General features: G+C 55.6%; 1 protein-coding gene across 1 annotated transcript in view; it reads left to right on the top strand.

Annotated features, from left to right (window-relative positions):
• Window positions 1-25,121, top strand: part of acin1b (apoptotic chromatin condensation inducer 1b) — a 184,709-nt gene that overhangs the window by 127,299 nt on the left and 32,289 nt on the right. Inside the window, exons 6-7 of the mRNA XM_041180956.1 lie at window positions 15,619-15,752; window positions 16,993-17,163. Of these exons, the coding sequence (XP_041036890.1) occupies window positions 15,619-15,752; window positions 16,993-17,163 (305 nt within the window). The remainder of the gene's footprint in view (window positions 1-15,618; window positions 15,753-16,992; window positions 17,164-25,121) is intronic.

Below are 25,121 nucleotides of genomic sequence, written 5' to 3'. Positions count from 1 at the left end.
TTTGATGGGGAAAGTGTAGAGGGAGCTTTACTCTGTATCTAACCCTGTGCTGTACCTCTCCTGGGAATGTTGATGGAGACAGTGTAGAGAGAGCTTTACTCTGTATCTAACCCTGTGCTGTACCTGTCCTGGGAGTGTTTGATGGGGACAGTGTAGAGGGAGATTTACTCTGTATCTAACACTGTGCTGTACCTGTCCTGGGAATGTTGATGGGGAGAGTGTAGAGGGAGATTTACTCTGTATCTAACCCCGTGCTGTACCTGTCCTGGGAGTGTTTGATGGGGACAGTGTAGAGGGAGATTTACTCTGTATCTAACCCCGTGCTGTACCTGTCCTGGGGGTGTTTGATGGGGACAGTATAGAAGGAGCTTTCATCTGTATCTAACCCCGTGCTGTACCTGTCCTGGGAGTGTTTGATGGGGACAGTGTAGAGGGAGCTTTACTCTGTATCTCACTCCGTGCTGTACCTGTCCTGGGAGTGTTTGATGGGGACGGTGTAGAGGGAGATTTACTCTGTATCTAACCCCATGCTGTACCTGTCCTGGGAGTGTTTGATGGGGACAGTGTAGAGGGAGCTTTACTCTGTATCTAACCTTGTGCTGTACCTGTCCTGGGAATGTTGATGGAGACAGTGTAGAGAGAGCTTTACTCTGTATCTAACCCCGTGCTGTACCTGTCCTGGGAGTGTTTGATGGGGACAGTGTAGAGGGAGATTTACTCTCTATCTAACCCCGTGCTGTACCTGTCCTGGGAGTGTTTGATGGGGAGAGTGTAGAGGGAGCTCTACTCTGTATCTAACCCCGTGCTGTACCTGTCCTGGGAGTGTTTGTTGGGGACAGTGTAGAGGGAACTTTACTCTGTATCTAACCCTGTGCTGTACCTGTCCTGGGAGTGTTTGATGGGGACAGTGTAGAGGGAGATTTACTCTGTATCTAACCCCGTGCTGTACCTGTCCTGGGAGTGTTTGATGGGGACGGTGTAGAGGGAGCTTTACTCTGTATCTAACCCCGTGCTGTACCTGTCCTGGGAGTGTTTGATGGGGACAGTATAGAGGGAGATTTACGCTGTATCTAACCCCGTGCTGTACCTGCTCAGGGAGTGTTTGATGATGACAGTGTAGAGGGAGCTTTACTCTGTATCTCACCCCGTGCTGTACCTGTCCTGGGAGTGTTTGATGGGGAAAGTGTAGAGGGAGCTTTACTCTGTATCTAACCCCGTGCTGTACCTGTCCTGGGAGTGTTTGATGGGGACAGTGTAGAGGGAGATTTACTCTGTATCTAACCCTGTGCTGTACCTCTCCTGGGAATGTTGATGGAGACAGTGTAGAGAGAGCTTTACTCTGTATCTAACCCTGTGCTGTACCTGTCCTGGGAGTGTTTGATGGGGTCAGTGTAGAGGGAGATTTACTCTGTATCTAACCCCGTGCTGTACCTGTCCTGGGAGAGTTTGATGGGGACAGTGTAGAGGGAGATTTACTCTGTATCTAACCCCGTGCTGTACCTGTTCTGGGAGTGTTTGATGGGGACAGTGTAGAGGGAGCTTTACTCTGTATCTAACCCCGTGCTGTACCTGTCCTGGGAGTGTTTGATGTGGACAGTGTAGAGGGAGATTTACTCTGTATCTAACCCCGTGCTGTACCTGTCCTGGGGGTGTTTGATGGGGACAGTATAGAAGGAGCTTTCATCTGTATCTAACCCCGTGTTGTACCTGTCCTGGGCGTGTTTGATGGGGACAGTGTAGAGGGAGATTTACTCTGTATCTCACCCCGTGTTGTACCTATCCTGGGAGTGTTTGATGGAGACAGTATAGAGGGAGCTTTACTCTGTATCTAACCCCGTGCTGTACCTGTCCTGGGAGTGTTTGATGGGGACAGTGTAGAGGGAGATTTACTCTGTATCTAACCCCGTGCTGTACCTGACCTGGGAGTGTTTGATGGGGACAGTGTAGAGGGAGATTTACTCTGTATCTAACCCCGTGCTGTACCTGACCTGGGAGTGTTTGATGGGGACAGTGTAGAGGGAGCTTTACTCTGTATCTAACCCCGTGCTGTACCTGTCCTGGGAGTGTTTGATGGGGACAGTGTAGAGCGAGCTTTACTCTGTATCTAACCCCGTGCTGTACCTGCCCTGGGAGTGTTTGATGGGGACGGTGTAGAGGGAGATTTACTCTGTATCTAACCTCGTGCTGTACCTGTCCTATGAGTGTTTGATGGGGACGGTGTAGAGCGAGCTTTACTCTGTATCTAACCCCGTGCTGTACCTGACCTGGGAGTGTTTGATGGGGACGGTGTAGAGGGAGATTTACTCTGTATCTAACCTCGTGCTGTACCTGTCCTATGAGTGTTTGATGGGGACAGTGTAGAGGGAGCTTTACTCTGTATCTAACCCCGTGCTGTACCTGTCCTGGGAGTGTTTGATGGGGCCGTTGTAGAGGGAGATTTACTCTGTATCTAACCCCGTGCTGTATCTGTCCTGGGAGTATTTGATGGGGACAGTGTAGAGGGAGCTTTACTCTGTATCTAACACTGTGCTGTACCTGTCCTGGGAATGTTGATGGGGAGAGTGTAGAGGGAGATTTACTCTGTATCTAACCCCGTGCTGTACCTGTCCTGGGAGTGTTTGATGGGGACAGTGTAGAGGGAGATTTACTCTGTATCTAACCCCGTGCTGTACCTGTCCTGGGGGTGTTTGATGGGGACAGTATAGAAGGAGCTTTCATCTGTATCTAACCCCGTGCTGTACCTGTCCTGGGAGTGTTTGATGGGGACAGTGTAGAGGGAGCTTTACTCTGTATCTCACTCCGTGCTGTACCTGTCCTGGGAGTGTTTGATGGGGACGGTGTAGAGGGAGATTTACTCTGTATCTAACCCCATGCTGTACCTGTCCTGGGAGTGTTTGATGGGGACAGTGTAGAGGGAGCTTTACTCTGTATCTAACCTTGTGCTGTACCTGTCCTGGGAATGTTGATGGAGACAGTGTAGAGAGAGCTTTACTCTGTATCTAACCCCGTGCTGTACCTGTCCTGGGAGTGTTTGATGGGGACAGTGTAGAGGGAGATTTACTCTGTATCTTACCCCGTGCTGTACCTGTCCTGGGAGTGTTTGATGGGGAGAGTGTAGAGGGAGCTCTACTCTGTATCTAACCCCGTGCTGTACCTGTCCTGGGAGTGTTTGTTGGGGACAGTGTAGAGGGAACTTTACTCTGTATCTAACCCTGTGCTGTACCTGTCCTGGGAGTGTTTGATGGGGACAGTGTAGAGGGAGATTTACTCTGTATCTAACCCCGTGCTGTACCTGTCCTGGGAGTGTTTGATGGGGACGGTGTAGAGGGAGATTTACTCTGTATCTAACCCCGTGCTGTACCTGTCCTGGGTTTGTTTGATGGGGACGGTGTAGAGAGAGCTTTACTCTGTATCTAACCCCGTGCTGTACCTGTCCTGGGAGTGTTTGATGGGGACGGTGTAGAGGGAGCTTTACTCTGTATCTAACCCCGTGCTGTACCTGTCCTGGGAGTGTTTGATGGGGACAGTATAGAGGGAGATTTACGCTGTATCTAACCCCGTGCTGTACCTGCTCAGGGAGTGTTTGATGATGACAGTGTAGAGGGAGCTTTACTCTGTATCTCACCCCGTGCTGTACCTGTCCTGGGAGTGTTTGATGGGGAAAGTGTAGAGGGAGCTTTACTCTGTATCTAACCCCGTGCTGTACCTGTCCTGGGAGTGTTTGATGGGGACAGTGTAGAGGGAGATTTACTCTGTATCTAACCCTGTGCTGTACCTCTCCTGGGAATGTTGATGGAGACAGTGTAGAGAGAGCTTTACTCTGTATCTAACCCTGTGCTGTACCTGTCCTGGGAGTGTTTGATGGGGACAGTGTAGAGGGAGATTTACTCTGTATCTAACCCCGTGCTGTACCTGTCCTGGGAGAGTTTGATGGGGACAGTGTAGAGGGAGATTTACTCTGTATCTAACCCCGTGCTGTACCTGTCCTGGGAGTGTTTGATGTGGACAGTGTAGAGGGAGATTTACTCTGTATCTAACCCCGTGCTGTACCTGCCCTGGGAGTGTTTGATGATGACAGTGTAGAGGGAGCTTTACTCTGTATCTCACCCCGTGCTGTACCTGTCCTGGGAGTGTTTGATGGGGAAAGTGTAGAGGGAGCTTTACTCTGTATCTAACCCCGTGCTGTACCTGTCCTGGGAGTGTTTGATGGGGACAGTGTAGAGGGAGATTTACTCTGTATCTAACCCTGTGCTGTACCTCTCCTGGGAATGTTGATGGAGACAGTGTAGAGAGAGCTTTACTCTGTATCTAACCCTGTGCTGTACCTGTCCTGGGAGTGTTTGATGGGGACAGTGTAGAGGGAGATTTACTCTGTATCTAACCCCGTGCTGTACCTGTCCTGGGAGAGTTTGATGGGGACAGTGTAGAGGGAGCTTTACTCTGTATCTAACCCCGTGCTGTACCTGTCCTGGGAGTGTTTGATGTGGACAGTGTAGAGGGAGATTTACTCTGTATCTAACCCCGTGCTGTACCTGTCCTGGGGGTGTTTGATGGGGACAGTATAGAAGGAGCTTTCATCTGTATCTAACCCCGTGTTGTACCTGTCCTGGGCGTGTTTGATGGGGACAGTGTAGAGGGAGATTTACTCTGTATCTCACCCCGTGTTGTACCTATCCTGGGAGTGTTTGATGGGGACGGTGTAGAGGGAGCTTTACTCTGTATCTAACCCCGTGCTGCACCTGTCCTGGGATTGTTTGATGGGGAGAGTGTAGAGGGAGCTTTACTCTGTATCTAACCCCGTGCTGTACCTGTCCTGGGAGTGTTTGATGGGGACAGTGTAGAGGGAGATTTACTCTGTATCTAACCCCGTGCTGTACCTGTCCTGGGAGTGTTTGATGGGGACGGTGTAGAGGGAGCTTTACTCTGTATCTAACCCCGTGCTGTACCTGTCCTGGGAGTGTTTGATGGGGACAGTGTAGAGGGAGATTTACGCTGTATCTAACCCCGTGCTGTACCTGTCCTGGGTGTGTTTGATGATGACAGTGTAGAGGGAACTTTACTCTGTATCTCACCCGATGCTGTACCTATCCTGGGAGTGTTTGATGGGGACGGTGTAGAGGGAGCTTTACTCTGTATCTAACCCCGTGTTGTACCTGTCCTGGGAGTGTTTGATGGGGACAGTGTAGAGGGAGATTTACGCTGTATCTAACCCCGTGCTGTACCTGTCCTGGGAGTGTTTGATGGGGACAGTGTAGAGGGAGCTCTACTCTGTATCTAACCCCGTGCTGTACCTGTCCTGGGAGTGTTTGATGGGGACAGTGTAGAGGGAGCTTTACTCTGTATCTAACCCCGTGCTGTACCTGTCCTGGGAGTGTTGATGGGGACAGTGTAGAGGGAGATTTACTCTGTATCTAACCCCGTGCTGTACCTGTCCTGGGAGTGTTTGATGGGGACAGTGTAGAGGGAGCTTTACTCTGTATCTAACCCCGTGCTGTACCTGTCCTGGGAGTGTTTGATGGGGAGAGTGTAGAGGGAGATTTACTCTGTATCTAACCCCGTGCTGTACCTGTCCTGGGAGTGTTTGATGGGGACAGTGTAGAGGGAGATTTACTCTGTATCTAACCCCGTGCTGTACCTGTCCTGGGGTGTTTGATGGGGACAGTGTAGAGGGAGCTTTCATCTGTATCTAACCCCGTGCTGTACCTGTCCTGGGAGTGTTTGATGGGGACAGTGTAGAGGGAGATTTACTCTGTATCTAACCCCGTGCTGTACCTGTCCTGGGAATGTTGATGGAGACAGTGTAGAGGGAGCACTACTCTGTATCTAACCCCGTGCTGTACCTGTCCTATGAGTGTTTGATGGGGACAGTGTAGAGGGAGCTTTACTCTGTATCTAACCCCGTGCTGTACCTGTCCTGGGAGTGTTTGATGGAGACAGTGTAGAGGGAGCTTTACTCTGTATCTAACCCCGTGCTGTACCTGTCCTGGGAGTGTTTGATGGGGACGGTGTAGAGGGAGCTTTACTCTGTATCTCACTCCGTGCTGTACCTGTCCTGGGAGTGTTTGATGGGGATGGTGTAGAGGGAGCTTTACTCTGTATCTAACCCCGTGCTGTACCTGTCCTGGGAGTGTTTGATGATGACAGTGTAGAGGGAGCTTTACTCTGTATCTCACCCCGTGCTGTACCTGTCCTGGGAGTGTTTGATGGGGACGGTGTATAGGGAGCTTTACTCTGTATCTAACCCCGTGCTGTACCTGTCCTGGGAGTGTTTGATGGGGACAGTGTAGAGAGAGCTTTACTCTGTATCTAACCCCGTGCTGTACCTGTCCTGGGAGTGTTTGATGGGGAGAGTGTAGAGGGAGATTTACTCTGTATCTAACCCCGTGCTGTACCTGCCCTGGGAGTGTTTGATGGGGACAGTGTAGAGGGAGCTTTACTCTGTATCTAACCCCGTGCTGTACCTGCCCTGGGAGTGTTTGATGGGGACAGTATAGAGGGAGATTTACGCTGTATCTAACCCCGTGCTGTACCTGCTCAGGGAGTGTTTGATGGGGACAGTATAGAAAGAGCTTTCATCTGTATCTAACCCCGTGCTGTACCTGTCCTGGGGGTGTTTGATGGGGACAGTATAGAAGGAGCTTTCATCTGTATCTAACCCCGTGCTGTACCTGTCCTGGGAGTGTTTGATGGGGACAGTGTAGAGGGAGCTTTACTCTGTATCTCACTCCGTGCTGTACCTGTCCTGGGAGTGTTTGATGGGGACGGTGTAGAGGGAGATTTACTCTGTATCTAACCCCATGCTGTACCTGTCCTGGGAGTGTTTGATGGGGACAGTGTAGAGGGAGCTTTACTCTGTATCTAACCTTGTGCTGTACCTGTCCTGGGAATGTTGATGGAGACAGTGTAGAGAGAGCTTTACTCTGTATCTAACCCCGTGCTGTACCTGTCCTGGGAGTGTTTGATGGGGACAGTGTAGAGAGAGCTTTACTCTGTATCTAACCCCGTGCTGTACCTGTCCTGGGAGTGTTTGATGGGGACAGTGTAGAGGGAGATTTACTCTGTATCTAACCCCGTGCTGTACCTGTCCTGGGAGTGTTTGATGGGGACAGTGTAGAGGGAGATTTACTCTGTATCTAACCCCGTGCTGTACCTGTCCTGGGAATGTTGATGGAGACAGTGTAGAGGGAGCTTTACTCTGTATCGAACCCCGTGCTGTACCTGTCCTGGGAGTGTTTGATGGGGACAGTGTAGAGGGAGCTTTACTCTGTATCTAACCCCGTGCTGTACCTGTCCTGGGAGTGTTTGATGGGGCCGTTGTAGAGGGAGCTTTACTCTGTATCTAACCCCGTGCTGTACCTGTCCTGGGAGTGTTTGATGGGGACAGTGTAGAGGGAGATTTACGCTGTATCTAACCCCGTGCTGTACCTGCTCAGGGAGTGTTTGATGATGACAGTGTAGAGGGAGCTTTACTCTGTATCTCACCCCGTGCTGTACCTGTCCTGGGAGTGTTTGATGGGGACAGTGTAGAGGGAGCTTTACGCTGTATCTAACCCCGTGCTGTACCTGTCCTAGGAGTGTTTGATGGAGACAGTGTAGAGGGAGATTTACTCTGTATCTAACAACGTGCTGTACCTGTCCTGGGAATGTTGATGATGACAGTGTAGAGGGATCTTTACTCTGTATCTAACCCTGTGCTGTACCTGTCCTGGGAGTGTTTGATGGGGACAGTGTAGAGGGAGATTTACTCTGTATCTAACCCCGTGCTGTACCTGCCCTTGGAGTGTTTGATGATGACAGTGTAGAGGGAGATTTACTCTGTATCTAACCCCGTGCTGTACCTGTCCTGGGAGTGTTTGATGGGGACAGTGTAGAGGGAGCTTTACTCTGTATCTAACCCCGTGCTGTACCTGTCCTGGGGGTGTTTGATGGGGACAGTATAGAAGGAGCTTTCATCTGTATCTAACCCCGTGTTGTACCTGTCCTGGGCGTGTTTGATGGGGACAGTGTAGAGGGAGATTTACTCTGTATCTCACCCCGTGTTGTACCTATCCTGGGAGTGTTTGATGGGGACGGTGTAGAGGGAGCTTTACTCTGTATCTAACCCCGTGCTGTACCTGTCCTGGGAGTGTTTGATGGGGACAGTGTAGAGGGAGATTTACTCTGTATCTAACCCCGTGCTGTACCTGTCCTGGGAGTGTTTGATGGGGACAGTGTAGAGGGAACTTTACTCTGTATCTCACCCGATGCTGTACCTATCCTGGGAGTGTTTGATGGGGACGGTGTAGAGGGAGCTTTACTCTGTATCTAACCCCGTGTTGTACCTGTCCTGGGAGTGTTTGATGGGGACAGTGTAGAGGGAGATTTACGCTGTATCTAACCCCGTGCTGTACCTGTCCTGGGAGTGTTTGATGGGGACAGTGTAGAGGGAGCTTTATGCTGTATCTAACCCCATGCTGTACATCTCCTGGGAATGTTGATGGAGACAGTGTAGAGAGAGCTTTACTCTGTATCAAACCCTGTGCTGTACCTGTCCTGGGAGTGTTTGATGGGGACAGTGTAGAGGGAGATTTACGCTGTATCTAACCCCGTGCTGTACCTGCCCTGGGTGTGTTTGATGATGACAGTGTAGAGGGAACTTTATTCTGTATCTCACCCCATGCTGTACCTATCCTGGGAGCGTTTGATGGGGACAGTGTAGAGAGAGCTTTACTCTGTATCTAACCCCGTGCTGTACCTGTCCTGGGAGTGTTTGATGGGGACAGTGTAGATGGAGATTTACGCTGTATCTAACCCCGTGCTGTACCTGTCCTGGGAGTGTTTGATGGGGACAGTGTAGAGAGAGCTTTACTCTGTATCTAACCCCGTGTTGTACCTGTCCTGGGTGTGTTTGATGGGGACAGTGTAGAGGGAGCTTTACTCTGTATCTAACCCCGTGCTGTACCTGTCCTGGGTGTGTTTGATGGGGACGGTGTAGAGGGAGCTTTACTCTGCATCTAACCCTGTTCTGTACCTGTCCTAGGAGTGTTTGACAGGGACAGTGTAGAGGGAGATTTACTCTGTATCTAACCCCGTGCTGTACCTGTCCTGGGAGTGTTTGATGGGGACAGTGTAGATGGAGATTTACTCTGTATCTAACCCCGTGCTGTACCTGTCCTGGGAGTGTTTGATGGGGACAGTGTAGAGGGAGCTTTACTCTGTATCTAACCCCGTGCTGTACTTGTCCTGGGAGTGTTTGATGGGGACAGTGTAGAGGGAGATTTACTCTGTATCTCACTCCGTGCTGTACCTGTCCTGGGAGTGTTTGATGGGGACAGTGTAGAGGGAGCTTTACTCTGTATCTAACCCCGTGCTGTACTTGTCCTGGGAGTGTTTGATGGGGACAGTGTAGAGGGAGATTTACTCTGTATCTAACCCCGTGCTGTACCTGTCCTGGGAGTGTTTGATGGGGACAGTGTAGATGGAGATTTACTCTGTATCTAACCCCGTGCTGTACCTGCCCTGGGTGTGTTTGATGATGACAGTGTAGAGAGAACTTTACTCTGTATCTCACCCCATGCTGTACCTATCCTGGGAGTGTTTGATGGGGACGGTGTAGAGGGAGCTTTACTCTGTATCTAACCCCGTGCTGTACCTGTCCTGGGAGTGTTTGATGGGGACAGTGTAGAGGGAGGTTTACGCTGTATCTAACCCCGTGCTGTACCTGCCCTGGGTGTGTTTGATGATGACAGTGTAGAGAGAACTTTACTCTGTATCTCACCCCATGCTGTACCTATCCTGGGAGTGTTTGATGGGGACGGTGTAGAGGGAGCTTTACTCTGTATCTAACCCCGTGCTGTACCTGTCCTGGGAGTGTTTGATGGGCACAGTGTAGAGGGAGATTTACTCTGTAACTAACCCCGTGCTGTACCTGTCCTGGGAGTGTTTGATGGGGATGGTGTAGAGGGAGCTTTACTCTGTATCTAACCCCGTGCTGTACCTGTCCTGGGAGTGTTTGATGATGACAGTGTAGAGGGAGATTTACTCTGTATCTAACCCCGTGCTGTACCTGTCCTGGGTGAGTTTGATGGGGACGGTGTAGAGGGAGCTTTACTCTGCATCTAACCCTGTTCTGTACCTGTCCTAGGAGTGTTTGACAGGGACAGTGTAGAGGGAGATTTACTCTGTATCTAACCCCGTGCTGTACCTGTCCTGGGAGTGTTTGATGGGGACGGTGTAGAGGGAGCTTTACTCTGTATCTAACCCCGTGCTGTACCTGTCCTGGGGGTGTTTGATGGGGACGGTGTAGAGGGAGATTTACTCTGTATCTAACCCCGTGCTGTACCTGTCCTGGGAGTGTTTGATGGGGACAGTGTAGAGGGAGCTTTACTCTGTATCTAACCCCGTGCTGTACCTGTCCTGGGAGTGTTTGATGGGGACAGTGTAGAGGGAGCTTTACTCTGTATCTAACCCCGTGCTGTACCTGTCCTGGGAGTGTTTGATGGGGACGGTGTAGAGGGAGATTTATTCTGTATCTAACCCCGTGCTGTACCTGTCCTGGGAGTGTTTGATGGGGACGGTGTAGAGGGAGATTTACTCTGTATCTAACCCTGTGCTGTACCTGTCCTGGGTGTGTTTGATGATGACAGTGTAGAGAGAACTTTACTCTGTATCTCACCCCATGCTGTACCTATCCTGGGAGTGTTTGATGGGGACAGTGTAGAGGGAGCTTTACTCTGTATCTAACCCCGTGCTGTACCTGTCCTGGGAGTGTTTGATGGGGACAGTGTAGAGGGAGATTTACGCTGTATCTAACCCCGTGCTGTACCTGTCCTGGGAGTGTTTGATGGGGACAAAGTAGATGGAGATTTACTCTGTATCTAACCCTCTGCTGTACCTCTCCTGGGAATGTTGATAGGGAGAGTGTAGAGGGAGCTTTATTCTGTATCTAACCCCATGTTGTACCTGCCCTGGGAGTGTTTGATGGGGACAGTGTAGAGGGAGCTTTACTCTGTATCTAACCCCATGCTGTACATCTGGGAATGTTGATGGAGACAGTGTAGAGAGAGCTTTACTCTGTATCTAACCCTGTGCTGTACCTGTCCTGGGAGTGTTTGATGGGGACAGTGTAGAGGGAGATTTACGCTGTATCTAACCCCGTGCTGTACCTGTCCTGGGAGTGTTTGATGGGGTCAGTGTAGAGGGAGATTTACTCTGTATCTAACCCCGTGCTGTACCTGCCCTGGGTGTGTTTGATGATGACAGTGTAGAGGGAACTTTACTCTGTATCTAACCCCGTGCTGTACCTGTCCTGGGAGTGTTTGATGGGGACGGCGTAGAGGGAGCTTTACTCTGTATCTAACCCCGTGCTGTACCTGTCCTGGGAGTGTTTGATGGGGACAGTGTAGAGGGAGATTTACGCTGTATCTAACCCCGTGCTGTACCTGCCCTGGGTGTGTTTGATGATGACAGTGTAGAGGGAACTTTACTCTGTATCTAACCCCGTGCTGTACCTGTCCTGGGAGTGTTTGATGGGGACGGCGTAGAGGGAGCTTTACTCTGTATCTAACCCCGTGCTGTACCTGTCCTGGGAGTGTTTGATGGGGACAGTGTAGAGGGAGATTTACTCTGTATCTAACCCCGTGCTGTACCTGTCCTGGGAGTGTTTGATGGGGACGGTGTAGAGGGAGCTTTAGTTTGTATCTAACCCCGTGCTGTACCTGTCCTGGGAGTGTTTGATGGGGACGGTGTAGAGGGAGCTTTACTCTGTATCTAACCCCGTGTTGTACCTGTCCTGGGAGTGTTTGATGGGGACAGTGTAGAGGGAGATTTACTCTGTATCTAACCCCGTGCTGTACCTGCCCTTGGAGTGTTTGATGATGACAGTGTAGAGAGAGATTTACTCTGTATCTAACCCCGTGCTGTACCTGTCCTGGGGGTGTTTGATGGGGACAGTATAGAAGGAGCTTTCATCTGTATCTAACCCCGTGTTGTACCTGTCCTGGGCGTGTTTGATGGGGACAGTGTAGAGGGAGATTTACTCTGTATCTCAACCCGTGTTGTACCTATCCTGGGAGTGTTTGATGGGGACGGTGTAGAGGGAGCTTTACTCTGTATCTAACCCCGTGCTGTACCTGTCCTGGGAGTGTTTGATGGGGACAGTGTAGAGGGAGATTTACGCTGTATCTAACCCCGTGCTGTACCTGCCCTGGGTGTGTTTGATGATGACAGTGTAGAGGGAGCTTTACTCTGTATCTAACCCCGTGCTGTACCTGTCCTGGGAGTATTTGATGGGGACGGTGTAGAGGGAGCTTTACTCTGTATCTAACCCCGTGCTGTACCTGTCCTGGGAGTGTTTGATGGGGACGGTGTAGAGGGGGCTTTACTCTGTATCTAACCCCGTGCTGTACCTGTCCTGGGAGTGTTTGATGGGGACAGTGTAGAGGGAGGTTTACGCTGTATCGAACCCCGTGCTGTACCTGTCCTGGGAGTGTTTGATGGGGACAATGTAGATAGAGATTTACTCTGTATCTAACCCTCTGCTGTACCTGTCCTGGGAGTGTTTGATGGGGACGGTGTAGAGGGAGCTTTATGCTTTATCTAACCCCATGCTGTACATCTCCTGGGAATGTTGATGGAGACAGTGTAGAGAGAGCTTTACTCTGTATCTAACCCCGTGCTGTACCTGTCCTGGGAGTGTTTGATGGGATCAGTGTAGAGGTAGCTTTACTCTGTATCTAACCCGTGCTGTACCTGTCCTGGGAGTGTTTGATGGGGACGGTGTAGAGGGAGCTTTACTCTGTATCTAACCCCGTGCTGTACCTGTCCTGGGAGTGTTTGATGGGGACAATGTAGATAGAGATTTACTCTGTATCTAACCCTCTGCTGTACCTGTCCTGGGAGTGTTTGATGGGGACGGTGTAGAGGGAGCTTTATGCTTTATCTAACCCCATGCTGTACATCTCCTGGGAATGTTGATGGAGACAGTGTAGAGAGAGCTTTACTCTGTATCTAACCCCGTGCTGTACCTGTCCTGGGAGTGTTTGATGGGATCAGTGTAGAGGTAGCTTTACTCTGTATCTAACCCCGTGCTCTACCTGTCCTGGGAGTGTTTGATGGGGACAGTGTAGAGGGAGCTCTACTCTGTATCTAACCCCGTGCTGTACCTATCCTGGGAGTGTTTGATGGGGACAGTGTAGAGGGAAATTTACGCTGTATCTAACCTCGTGCTGTACTTGCCCTGGGAGTGTTTGATGATGACAGTGTAGAGGGAGCTCTACTCTGTATCTAACCCTGTGCTGTATCTGTCCTGGGAGTGTTTGATGGGGACAGTGTAGAGGGAGATTTACTCTGTATCTAACCCCGTGCTGTACCTGTCCTGGGAGTGTTTGATGGGGACAGTGTAGAGGGAGCTTTACTCTGTATCTAACCCCGTGCTGTACCTGTCCTGGGAGTGTTTGATGGGGACAGTGTAGAGGGAGATTTACGCTGTATCTAACCCCGTGCTGTACCTGTCCTGGGAGTGTTTGATGGGGACAATGTAGATGGAGATTTACTCTGTATCTAACCCTCTGCTGTACCTCTCCTGGGAATGTTGATAGGGAGAGTGTAGAGGGAGCTTTATTCTGTATCTAACCCCATGTTGTACCTGTCCTGGGAGTGTTTGATGGGGACAGTGTAGAGGGAGCTTTATGCTGTATCTAACCCCGTGCTGTACCTGTCCTGGGAGTGTTTGATGGGGACAGTGTAGAGGGAGATTTACTCTGTATCTAACCCCGTGCTGTACATCTCCTGGGAATGTTGATGGAGACAGTGTAGAGAGAGCTTTACTCTGTATCTAACCCTGTGCTGTACCTGTCCTGGGAGTGTTTGATGGGGACAGTGTAGAGGGAGATTTACGCTGTATCTAACCCCGTGCTGTACCTGCCCTGGGTGTGTTTGATGATGACAGTGTAGAGGGAACTTTACTCTGTATCTCACCCCATGCTGTACCTATCCTGGGAGTGTTTGATGGGGACGGCGTAGAGGGAGCTTTACTCTGTATCTAACCCCGTGCTGTACCTGTCCTGGGAGTGTTTGATGGGGACAGTGTAGAGGGAGATTTACGCTGTATCTAACCCCGTGCTGTACCTGCCCTGGGAGTGTTTGATGATGACAGTGTAGAGGGAGCTTTAGTCTGTATCTAACCCCGTGCTGTACCTGTCCTGGGAGTGTTTGATGGGGACGGTGTAGAGGGAGCTTTACTCTGTATCTAACCCCGTGCTGTACCTGTCCTGGGAGTGTTTGATGGGGACAATGTAGATAGAGATTTACTCTGTATCTAACCCTCTGCTGTACCTCTCCTGGGAATGTTGATGGGGAGAGTGTAGAGAGAGCTTTATTCTGTATCTAACCCCGTGTTGTACCTGCCCTGGGAGTGTTTGATGGGGACAGTGTAGAGGGAGCTTTATGCTTTATCTAACCCCGTGCTGTACATCTCCTGGGAATGTTGATGGAGACAGTGTAGAGAGAGCTTTACTCTGTATCTAACCCCGTGCTGTACCTGTCCTGGGAGTGTTTAATGGGGTCAGTGTGGAGGGAGCTTTACTCTGTATCTAACCCCGTGCTGTACCTGTCCTGGGAGTGTTTGATGGGATCAGTGTAGAGGGAGATTTACTCTGTATCTAACCCCGTGCTGTACCTGTCCTGGGAGTGTTTGATGGGGACAGTGTAGAGGTAGCTTTACTCTGTATCTAACCCCGTGCTGTACCTGTCCTGGGAGTGTTTGATGGGGGACGGTGTACAGGGAGCTTTACTCTGTATCTAACTCCGTGCTGTACCTGTCCTTCAAGTTTTTGAAGGGGACAGTGTAGAGGGAGATTTACTCTGTATCTAACTCCATGCTGTACCTCTCCTGGGAATGTTTGATGGGGACAGTGTAGAGGGTGCTCTACTCTGTATCTAACCCCGTTCTGTATCTGTCCTGGGAGTATTTGATGGGGACAGTGTAGAGGGAGCTTTACTCTGTATCTAACCTTGTGCTGTACCTGTCCTGGGAGTGTTTGTTGGGGACAGTGTCGAGGGAGCTTTACTCTGTATCTAACCCTGTGCTGTACCTGTCCTGGGAGTGTTTGATGGGGACAGTGTAGAGGGAGATTTACTCTGTATCTAACCCCGTGCTGTACCTGTCCTGGGAGTGTTTGATGGGGACAGTGTAGAGGGAAATTTACGCTGTATCTAACCTCGTGCTGTACTTGCCCTGGGAGTGTTTGATGATGACAGTGTAGAGGGAGCTCTACTCTGTATCTAACCCTGTGCTGTATCTGTCCTGGGAGTGTTTGATGGGGACAGTGTAGAGGGAGATTTACTCTGTATCTAACCCCGTGCTGTACCTGCCCTGGGAGTGTTTGATGATGACAGTGTAGAGGGAGATTTACTCTGTATCTAACCCCGTGCTGTACCTGTCCTGGGGGTGTTTGATGGGGACAGTGTAGAGGGAGCTTTACTCTGCCTCTAGCCAGTGCTGACTGGATATGTCTGTGCCCCGGAGCTGGTTTTGAATAGACTATTTGATTAGTGGAGGGGGCTGTGTTGGGAGCTGACAGTGAGCCCCCGCCCCCCGCCCTGTACCCGTTACCCAGCTGACTCTGTGTTTCCTGTTAGCTGCCAGTAAATCCACCTCAGCAGGTAGTGGGGAGATTGAGGCCGGACTTCCAGCTCGCAAGAGGCGTTGGGGGTCGAGCACTGTCGCCACCCAGAAGAAACCCTCCATCAGTATCACCACCGAGTCGCTGAAGGTAAGGGAGGCACAGGCAGACTCGACTCGATCGCCCCGTTACCCTGCTCTCCCCCCACCCACTTCAGTCAGCTGCTGAAGGTATGGGGAGCACAGGAGCCCTCGCCCGAATATCCCCCCCCCCCCCCCCCCCTCACACCTCTTGACTGCCTGACATACCACCTCTTACCCCTCATGCCTCATCTCTCTTCCCCCCCCCCCGCCCCCCCCCCCACCACAACCCAAATATCCAACCCACCACGACCCCTGTCGCATACTCCTGACCCTGTCACTCGGGACCCCTCCCAAACCACCTGCCGGCTCTGGCCCCTTGCACCACCCCCCTTCCCAGCCCTCCACCCACCCCCCCACCCCACCCCCCACCCCTCGCCCCCCCTCCCTTCCCAGTCCTGCTCCCTTTTCCTCCTCTAGCACCCCCTCTTCCCAGCTCTGGCCCCTCCCTCTCACCCCCCCCCACCCCTCTCATCTCTGGCCCCTCACAACTACCCAACGCACCCCCAATCCCAGCTCTGGCCCCTCCCACCCACACCAGCACCCACTCCCCCCTGCTCTGGCCCCTCGCACCTCTGGCCCCTCCCACCCACACCAGCACCCACTCCCCCCTGCTCTGGCCCCTCCCACCTCTGGCCCCTCCCACCCACACCAGCACCCACTCCCCCCTGCTCTGGCCCCTCCCACCTCTGGCCCCTCCCACCCACACCAGCACCCACTCCCCCCTGCTCTGGCCCCTCCCACCTCTGGCCCCTCCCACCCACACCAGCACCCACTCCCCCCTGCTCTGGCCCCTCCCACCCACACCAGCACCCACTCCCCCCTGCTCTGGCCCCGCCCACCTCTGGCCCCTCCCACCCACACCAGCAACCACTCCCCCGTGCTCTGGCCCCTCCCACCCACACCAGCAACCACTCCCCCCTGCTCTGGCCCCTCCCACCCACACCAGCAACCACTCCCCCCTGCTCTGGCCCCTCCCACCCACACCAGCAACCACTCCCCCCTACTCTGGCCCCTCCCACCTCTGGCCCCTCCCACTCCCATCTTCCCAGATCTGGCCCCTCCCAGCTATGACCCCTCCCACCATGCTTCCCATCTTTGGCTCCTCCCACCCACCCCTCTCAGCTCTGGCCTCCCCTGCCCAACCCCAGCTCTGGCCTCTCCCACCTACCCCCCCCAACCCGGCTCTGGCCCCTCCCCCTGCTCTCACCGCCCCTAATCTGACCCTCCTGCTGCTCCATCCTTTACAGAATCTGATTCCGGATATTAAACCTCTGGCGGGCCAAGGCCCCGGGCAGGGCCAGGAGGCTGTGGTGGACCTTCATCCGGACGATACCCGCATCTCTGAGGATGAGTGTGAAAGGAATGAGGAGGAGGATCCGCACGATAAGGGGTTAAAGATCCGCCGGACAGTAACCCAGGTAACGTCATCACCGCCCCCATCACTGTCACCCCGGTAACCGTCTCCGCCCCCATCACTGTCACCCTGGTAACACCATCACCGCCCCCATCACTGTCACCCCGGTAACCGTCTCCGCCCCCATCACTGTCACCCTGGTAACACCATCACCGCCCCCATCACTGTCACCCCGGTAACCGTCTCCGCCCCCATCACTGTCACCCTGGTAACACCATCACCGCCCCATCACTGTCACCCGGTAGCACCTTCACCGCCCCCATCAGTGTCACTCCGGTGACACCGTCACCGCCCCCATCAGTGTCACCCCGGTAACTCCGTCACCTTCCCTATCAGTGTCACCCCGGTAACACCATCACCGACCCCATCATTGTCACCCCGGTAACACCATCACCGACCCCATCAGTGTAACCCCGGTAACACCATCACCGACCCCATCACTGTCACCCCGGTAACACCATCACCGACCCCATCACTGTCACCCCGGTAACACCATCACCGACCCCATCAGTGTAACCCCGGTAACACCATCACTGACCCCATCACTGTCACCCCGGTAACACCATCACCGACCCCATCACTGTCACCCCAGGAACACTGTCACCGCCCCCATCAGTGTAACCCCGGTAACACCGTCACAGTCCCCATCACTGTCACCCCAGTAACACCATCACCGCCCCCAGCACTGTCATCCCGGTAAGACTGTCACCGACACCATCACAGCCCCCATCAGTCTCACACAGGTAACACTGTCACCGCCCCGAGCACTGTCATCCCGGTAAGACTGTCACCAACGCCATCACTGTCACCCCGGTAACACCATCACAGCCCCCATCAGTCTCAGCCAGGTAACACCGCCACCATCAGTGTCACACCGGTAACACCGTTACCGCCCCCATCACTGCACACCGGTAACAGCATCACCGCATCCAGTGCCGTCGTCCCGGTAACGCTGTCACCGCCTCCACCACTGTCGCCCCGGTAACGCCGTCACCGCACCCACCAGTGTCGCCCCAGCAATACCCTCACCGCACCCACCAGTGTCACCCCGGTAACACCCTCACCGCCCCCACCAGTGTTGCCCCAGTAACGCCCTCACCGTCCCCATCAGTGTCACCCCTGTAACACTATCACTGCCCCCATCAGTGTCACCCCGGTAACACCGTCACCGCCCCCATCACTGTCACCCCGGTAACACCGTCACCGCCCCCATCACTGTCACCCCGGTAACACCGTCACCGCCCCCATCAGTGTCACCCCGGTAACACCGTCACCGCCCCCACCAGTGTCGCCCCGGTAACACCGTCACCGCCCCCATCAGTGTCACCCCGGTAACACCATCACCGCCCCCACCAGTGTCGCCCCGGTAACACCCTCACCGCCCCCACCAGTGTCACCCCGGTAACACCATCACCGCCCCCATCAGTGTCAGCCCGGTAACACCGTCACGGCCCCCATTACTGTCACCCCGGTAACACCATCAGTGTCAACCCGGTTAACACCATCACTGTGGCCCGGTAACACCGTCACCTTCCCTATCAGTGTCACCCTGGTAACACCGTCACCGCCCCCATCATTGTCACCCCGGTAACACCGTCACCGCCCCCATCAGTGTCACCCCGGTAACGCCATCACCGTCCCCATCAGTGTCACCCCAGTAGCACCGTCACCGCCCCCATCAGTGTCGCCCCGGTAACACCATCACCGACCTCATCACTGTCACCCCGATAACACCATCACCGCCCCCAGCACTGTCATCCCGGTAAGACCATCACCGACACCATCACAGACCCCATCAGTCCCACACAGGTAACACCGTCACCGCCCCCAGCACTGTCATCCCGGTAAGACCGTCACCGACGCTATCACTGTCACCCCGGTAACAGCATCACACTCCCCATCAGTCTCAGCCAGGAAACACCGGCACCGCCTCCATCAGTGTCACCCCGGTAACACCGTTACCGCCCCCATCACCGCACCCCGGTAATACCATCACCGCATCCAGTGCCGTCGCCCCGGTAACACCGTCACCGCCTCCACCAGTGTCGCCCCGGTAACACTATCACCGCCCCCACCAGTGTCACCCCGGTAACACTATCACTGCCCCCACCAGTGTCGTCCCGGTAACACCCTCACCGCCCCCACCAGTGTCGCCCCAGTAATGCCCTCACCGTCCCCATCACTGTCACCCGGTAACACCGTCACCGCCCCCAACAGTGTCACCCCGGTAACACTATCACCGCCCCCACCAGTGTCACCCTGGTAACACCCTCACTGCCCCCACCAGTGTCGCCCCGGTAACACCCTCACTGCCCCCACCAGTGTCGCCCCGGTAACACCCTCACTGCCCCCACCAGTGTCGCCCCGGTAACACCCTCACCGCCCCCACCAGTGTCGCCCCAGTAACGCCCTCACCGCCCCCATCACTGTCACCCCGGTAACACCGTCACCCGCCCCCATCACTGTCACCCCGGTAACACCGTCACCGCCCCCATCACTGTCACCCCGGTAACGCCATCACTGCCCCCATCAGTGTCACCCCGGTAACACTGTCACCGCCCCCATCAGTCTCAGCCCGGTAACATCGTCGCCGCCCCCATCAGTGTCACCCCGGTAACATCGTCACCCGTCCCCATCAGTGTCACCCCGGTAACACCGTCACCGCTTCCGTCACCGTCATCCCGGTAACACCATCACCGCCATCAGTGTCACACCGGTAACACCGGCACCGCCCCCATCAGTGTCACCCCGGTAACACCGTCACCGCCCCCATCAGTGTCACCCCGGTAACACAGTCACCGGCCCCATCAGTGTCACCCCGGTAACACCATCACCGACCTCATCACTGTCACCCCGCTAACACCGTCACCGCTTCTGTCACCGTCATCCCGGTAACACCGTCACCCACCCCCATCAGTGTCACCCCGGTAACACCGTCACAGCCCCCATCAGTCTCAGCCCGGTAACACCGTCACCGCCCCCATCAGTGTCACCCCGGTAACACCGTCACCGTCATCACTGTTACCCCCGTAACACCGTCACTGCCCCCATCAGTGTCACCCCGGTAACACCGTCACCGCCCCCATCACTGTCACCCCGATAACACCGTCACTGACCTCACCAGTGTCAGTCAGCCCAGTAACACCGTCACCGCCCCCATCACTGTCACCCCGGTAACACCGTCACCGCCCCCATCACTGTCACCCCGGTAACACCGTCACCGCCCCCATCACTGTCACCCCGGTAACACCGTCACCGCCCCCATCAGTGTCACCCCGGTAACACCGTCACCGCCTCCACCAGTGTCACCCCGGTAACACCGTCACCGCCTCCACCAGTGTCACCCCGGTAACACCCTCACCGCCCCCACCAGTGTCGCCCCGGTAACACCATCACCGCCCCCATCAGTGTCACCCCGGTAACACCGTCACCGCCCCCACCAGTGTCGCCCCGGTAACACCCTCACCGCCCCCACCAGTGTCACCCCGGTAACACCATCACCGCCATTACTGTCACCCCGGTAACACCATCAGTGTCAACCCGGTTAACACCATCACTGTGGCCCGGTAACACCGTCACCTTCCCTATCAGTGTCACCCTGGTAACACTGTCGCCGCCCCCATCATTGTCACCCCGGTAACACCGTCACCGCCCCCATCAGTGTCACCCCGGTAACGCCATCACCGTCCCCATCAGTGTCACCCCAGTAGCACCATCACCGCCCCCATCAGTGTCGCCCCAGTAACACCATCACCGACCTCATCACTGTCACCCCGATAACACCATCACCGCCCCCAGCACTGTCATCCCGGTAAGACCATCACCGACACCATCACAGCCCCCATCAGTCTCACACAGGTAACACCGTCACCGCCCCCAGCACTGTCATCCCGGTAAGACCGTCACCGACGCCATCACTGTCACCCCGGTAACAGCATCACACTCCCCATCAGTCTCAGCCAGGAAACACCGGCACCGCCTCCATCAGTGTCACCCCGGTAACACCGTTACCGCCCCCATCACCGCACCCCGGTAACACTATCACCGCATCCAGTGCCGTCGCCCCGGTAACACTGTCACCGCCTCCACCAGTGTCGCCCCGGTAAGGCCGTCACCGCACCCACCTGTGTCGCCCCGGTAACACTATCACCGCCCCCACCAGTGTCGCCCCGGTAACACTATCACCGCCCCCACCAGTGTCACCCCGGTAACACTATCACCGCCCCCACCAGTGTCGCCCCGGTAACACCCTCACCGCCCCCACCAGTGTCGCCCCAGTAATGCTATCACCGCCCCCATCAGTGTCACCCCGGTAACACTGTCACCGCCCCCATCAGTGTCACCCCAGTAACACCGTCACCGCTCCCATCAGTGTTACCCCGGTAACACCGTCACCGCCCCCATCAGTGTCACCCCGGTAACACCGTCACCATCATCACTGTTACCCCGGTAACACCGTCACCGACCCCATTAGTATCATCCCGGTAACACCTTCACAGCCCCCATCAGTCTCAGCCCGGTAACACCATCACCGTCCCCATCACTGTCACCCCGGTAGCACCATTAACTGCTCCCATCACTGTCACCCCGGTAACACCATCACCGATCCCATCAGTGTCTTCCCGGTAACACCGTCACCGCCATCACTGTTACCCCGGTAACACCGTCACAGCCCCCATCAGTCTCACCCCGGTAACGCCGTCACCGGCCCCATCAGTGTCACCCCGGTAACATCGTCACCGCCCCCATCAGTGTCACCCCGGTAACACCATCACCGACCCCATCAGTGTCACCCCGGTAACACCTTCACCGCCCCCATCAGTGTCACCCCGGTAACACCGTCACCGCCCCCATCACTGTCATCCCGGTAACACCGTCACTGCCCCCATCAGTGTCACCCCGGTAACACCGTCACTGCTCCCATCAGTGTCACCCCGGTAACACCGTCACTGCCCCCATCAGTGTCACCCCGGTAACACCGTCACTGCCCCCATCAGTGTCACCCCGGTAACACCGTCACTGCCCCCATCAGTGTCACCCCGGTAACACCGTCACTGCCCCCATCAGTGTCACCCCGGTAACACTGTCACTGCCCCCATCAGTCTCCGCCTGGTAACACCATCACCGCCCCCATCAGTGTCACCCCGGTAACACCGTCACCGACCCCATCAGTGTCACCCCGGTGACACCGTCACCACCCCCATCAGTGTCAACCCGGTAACACCATCACCGCCCCCATCAGTGTCACCCCGGTAACACCGTCAGCGCCCCCATCAGTCTCAGCCCGATAACACCGTCAACGCCCGCATCAGTGTCACCCCGGTAACACCGTCTCCGCCCCCATCAGTCTCACCCCGGTAACACCGTTACCGCCCCCATCACCGCCCCCCGGTAACACCATCACCACCTCCAGCGCCGTCACACCGGTAACGCCGTCCCCGCCTCCACCAGTGTCGCCCCGGTAACGCCGTCACCGCCCCCACCAGTGTCGCCCCGGTAATACCCTCACCGCCCCCACCAGTGTCGCCCCGGTAATACCCTCACCGCCCCCACCAGTGTCGCTCCAGTAACACCATCACCGCCCCCACCAGTGTCGCTCCAGTAACACCATCACCGCCCCCACCAGTGTCGCCCCGGTAACACCATCACCGACCCCATTAGTGTCACTCAGGTAACACCATCACCGACCCCATCACTGTCACCCCGGTAACACCATCACCGACCCCATCAGAGTCAGCCCGGTAACACCGTCCCATTCCCCTCTCCTCCCTCTTGGCATTTCCACCCCTTGCAGCCTCCCCCTGCTTCCCTCCACCCCCCGCTCCCTCCCTTGCAATCCTCCCTGCACCCCCTCAGGCCCCCCAATTGCAGCCTCACAGCTCCTCCCTCCTGCCCCACCCATCTCGCAATGGTTCCCTCTTGGCAGCCGCCCGATCGCGGCCCTGTCCCCCTCGCAACCCACTTGCTGCTGACCTCTTGTGATCCCACTGCCCGGCAAGCTGCCGTCCACGCATCCCCCTTGCCCCCCAGCCCTCACTCCTGTGCTTTACCCAGCCGTGGGGACTGTGTAGAGGAGGAGGGACCGTGAACGTCCGGACTCGGCAAGTCTGGCTGCCCATCTTCAGCCTTGGTCTCTCTCTCTCTCTCTCTGTGAATCTCTCCCTCTGACTCTCTCTCTCTCGTCTCTGACTGTCCCTCTGCCCCCCTTCGCTCTCCCTCTGCCCCCCTTCGCTCTCCCTCTGCCCCCTTCGCTCTCCCTCTGCCCCCTTCGCTCTCCCTCTGCCCCCTTCGCTCTCCCTCTGCCCCCTTCGCTCTCCCTCTGCCCCCTTCGCTCTCCCTCTGCCCCCTTCGCTCTCCCTCTGCCCCCTTCGCTCTCCCTCTGCCCCCTTCGCTCTCCCTCTGCCCCCTTCGCTCTCCCTCTGCCCCCTTCGCTCTCCCTCTGCCCCCTTCGCTCTCCCTCTGCCCCCTTCGCTCTCCCTCTGCCCCCTTCGCTCTCCCTCTGCCCCCTTCGCTCTCCCTCTGCCCCCTTCGCTCTCCCTCTGCCCCCTTCGCTCTCCCTCTGCCCCCTTCGCTCTCCCTCTGCCCCCTTCGCTCTCCCTCTGCCCCCTTCGCTCTCCCTCTGCCCCCTTCGCTCTCCCTCTGCCCCCTTCGCTCTCCCTCTGCCCCCTTCGCTCTCCCTCTGCCCCCTTCGCTCTCCCTCTGCCCCCTTCGCTCTCCCTCTGCCCCCTTCGCTCTCCCTCTGCCCCCTTCGCTCTCCCTCTGCCCCCTTCGCTCTCCCTCTGCCCCCTTCGCTCTCCCTCTGCCCCCTTCGCTCTCCCTCTGCCCCCTTCGCTCTCCCTCTGCCCCCTTCGCTCTCCCTCTGCCCCCTTCGCTCTCCCTCTGCCCCCTTCGCTCTCCCTCTGCCCCCTTCGCTCTCCCTCTGCCCCCTTCGCTCTCCCTCTGCCCCCTTCGCTCTCCCTCTGCCCCCTTCGCTCTCCCTCTGCCCCCTTCGCTCTCCCTCTGCCCCCTTCGCTCTCCCTCTGCCCCCTTCGCTCTCCCTCTGCCCCCTTCGCTCTCCCTCTGCCCCCTTCGCTCTCCCTCTGCCCCCTTCGCTCTCCCTCTGCCCCCTTCGCTCTCCCTCTGCCCCCTTCGCTCTCTCTCTGCCCCCTTCGCTCTCCCTCTGCCCCCTTCGCTCTCCCTCTGCCCCCTTCGCTCTCCCTCTGCCCCCTTCGCTCTCCCTCTGCCCCCTTCGCTCTCCCTCTGCCCCCTTTGCTCTCCCTCTGCCCCCTTTGCTCTCCCTCTGCCCCCTTCGCTCTCCCTCTGCCCCCTTCGCTCTCCCTCTGCCCCCTTCGCTCTCCCTCCGCCCCCTTCGCTCTCCCTCCGCCCCCTTCGCTCTCCCTCCGCCCCCTTCGCTCTCCCTCTCTGCCCCCCTCGCTCTCCCTCTCTGCCCCCCTGGGTCCCCGTCTGGACCCCTGGCTCGCACTCGCTCAGGCCCACTCCGCCCCGCTCTCTCTCTCTCTCTTTGTGTCTCTGTCTCTCTTTCTCTCTCGCTCCCTCTTTCTGTGACTCTTTCTCTCTCTCTGTCTGTGACTCTCTCTGGCTCACTCTCTCTCTCTCTCTCTCTCTCTCTCTGTGACATTCTCTCTCTCTCTTTCTCTGTCTCTCTCTGTGACACTCTGGCTCACTCTCTCTCTGTGACATTCTCTCTCTCTCTTTCTCTGTCTCTGTGACACTGTGGCTCTCTCTCTCTCTCTCTGTCTCACTCTCTCACTCACTCTCTCTCTCTCTCTGTGACACTCTCTCTCTCTCTTTCTCTGTCTCTGTGACACTGTGGCTCACTCTCTCTCTCTCTCTCTCTCTCTCTGTCTCACTCTCTCACTCACTCTCTCTCTCTCTCTCTGTGACACTCTCTCTCTCTCTGTCTCACTCTCTCTCTCTCTCTTTCTCTCTCTGTGACATTCTCTCTCTCTCTCTCTCTTTCTC

This window comes from Carcharodon carcharias, assembly GCF_017639515.1.
Source record: "Carcharodon carcharias isolate sCarCar2 chromosome 27 unlocalized genomic scaffold, sCarCar2.pri SUPER_27_unloc_10, whole genome shotgun sequence".
NCBI classification, from domain to species: Eukaryota; Metazoa; Chordata; class Chondrichthyes; order Lamniformes; family Lamnidae; genus Carcharodon; species Carcharodon carcharias.
This window is presented reverse-complemented; position numbering and strand designations above follow the sequence as displayed.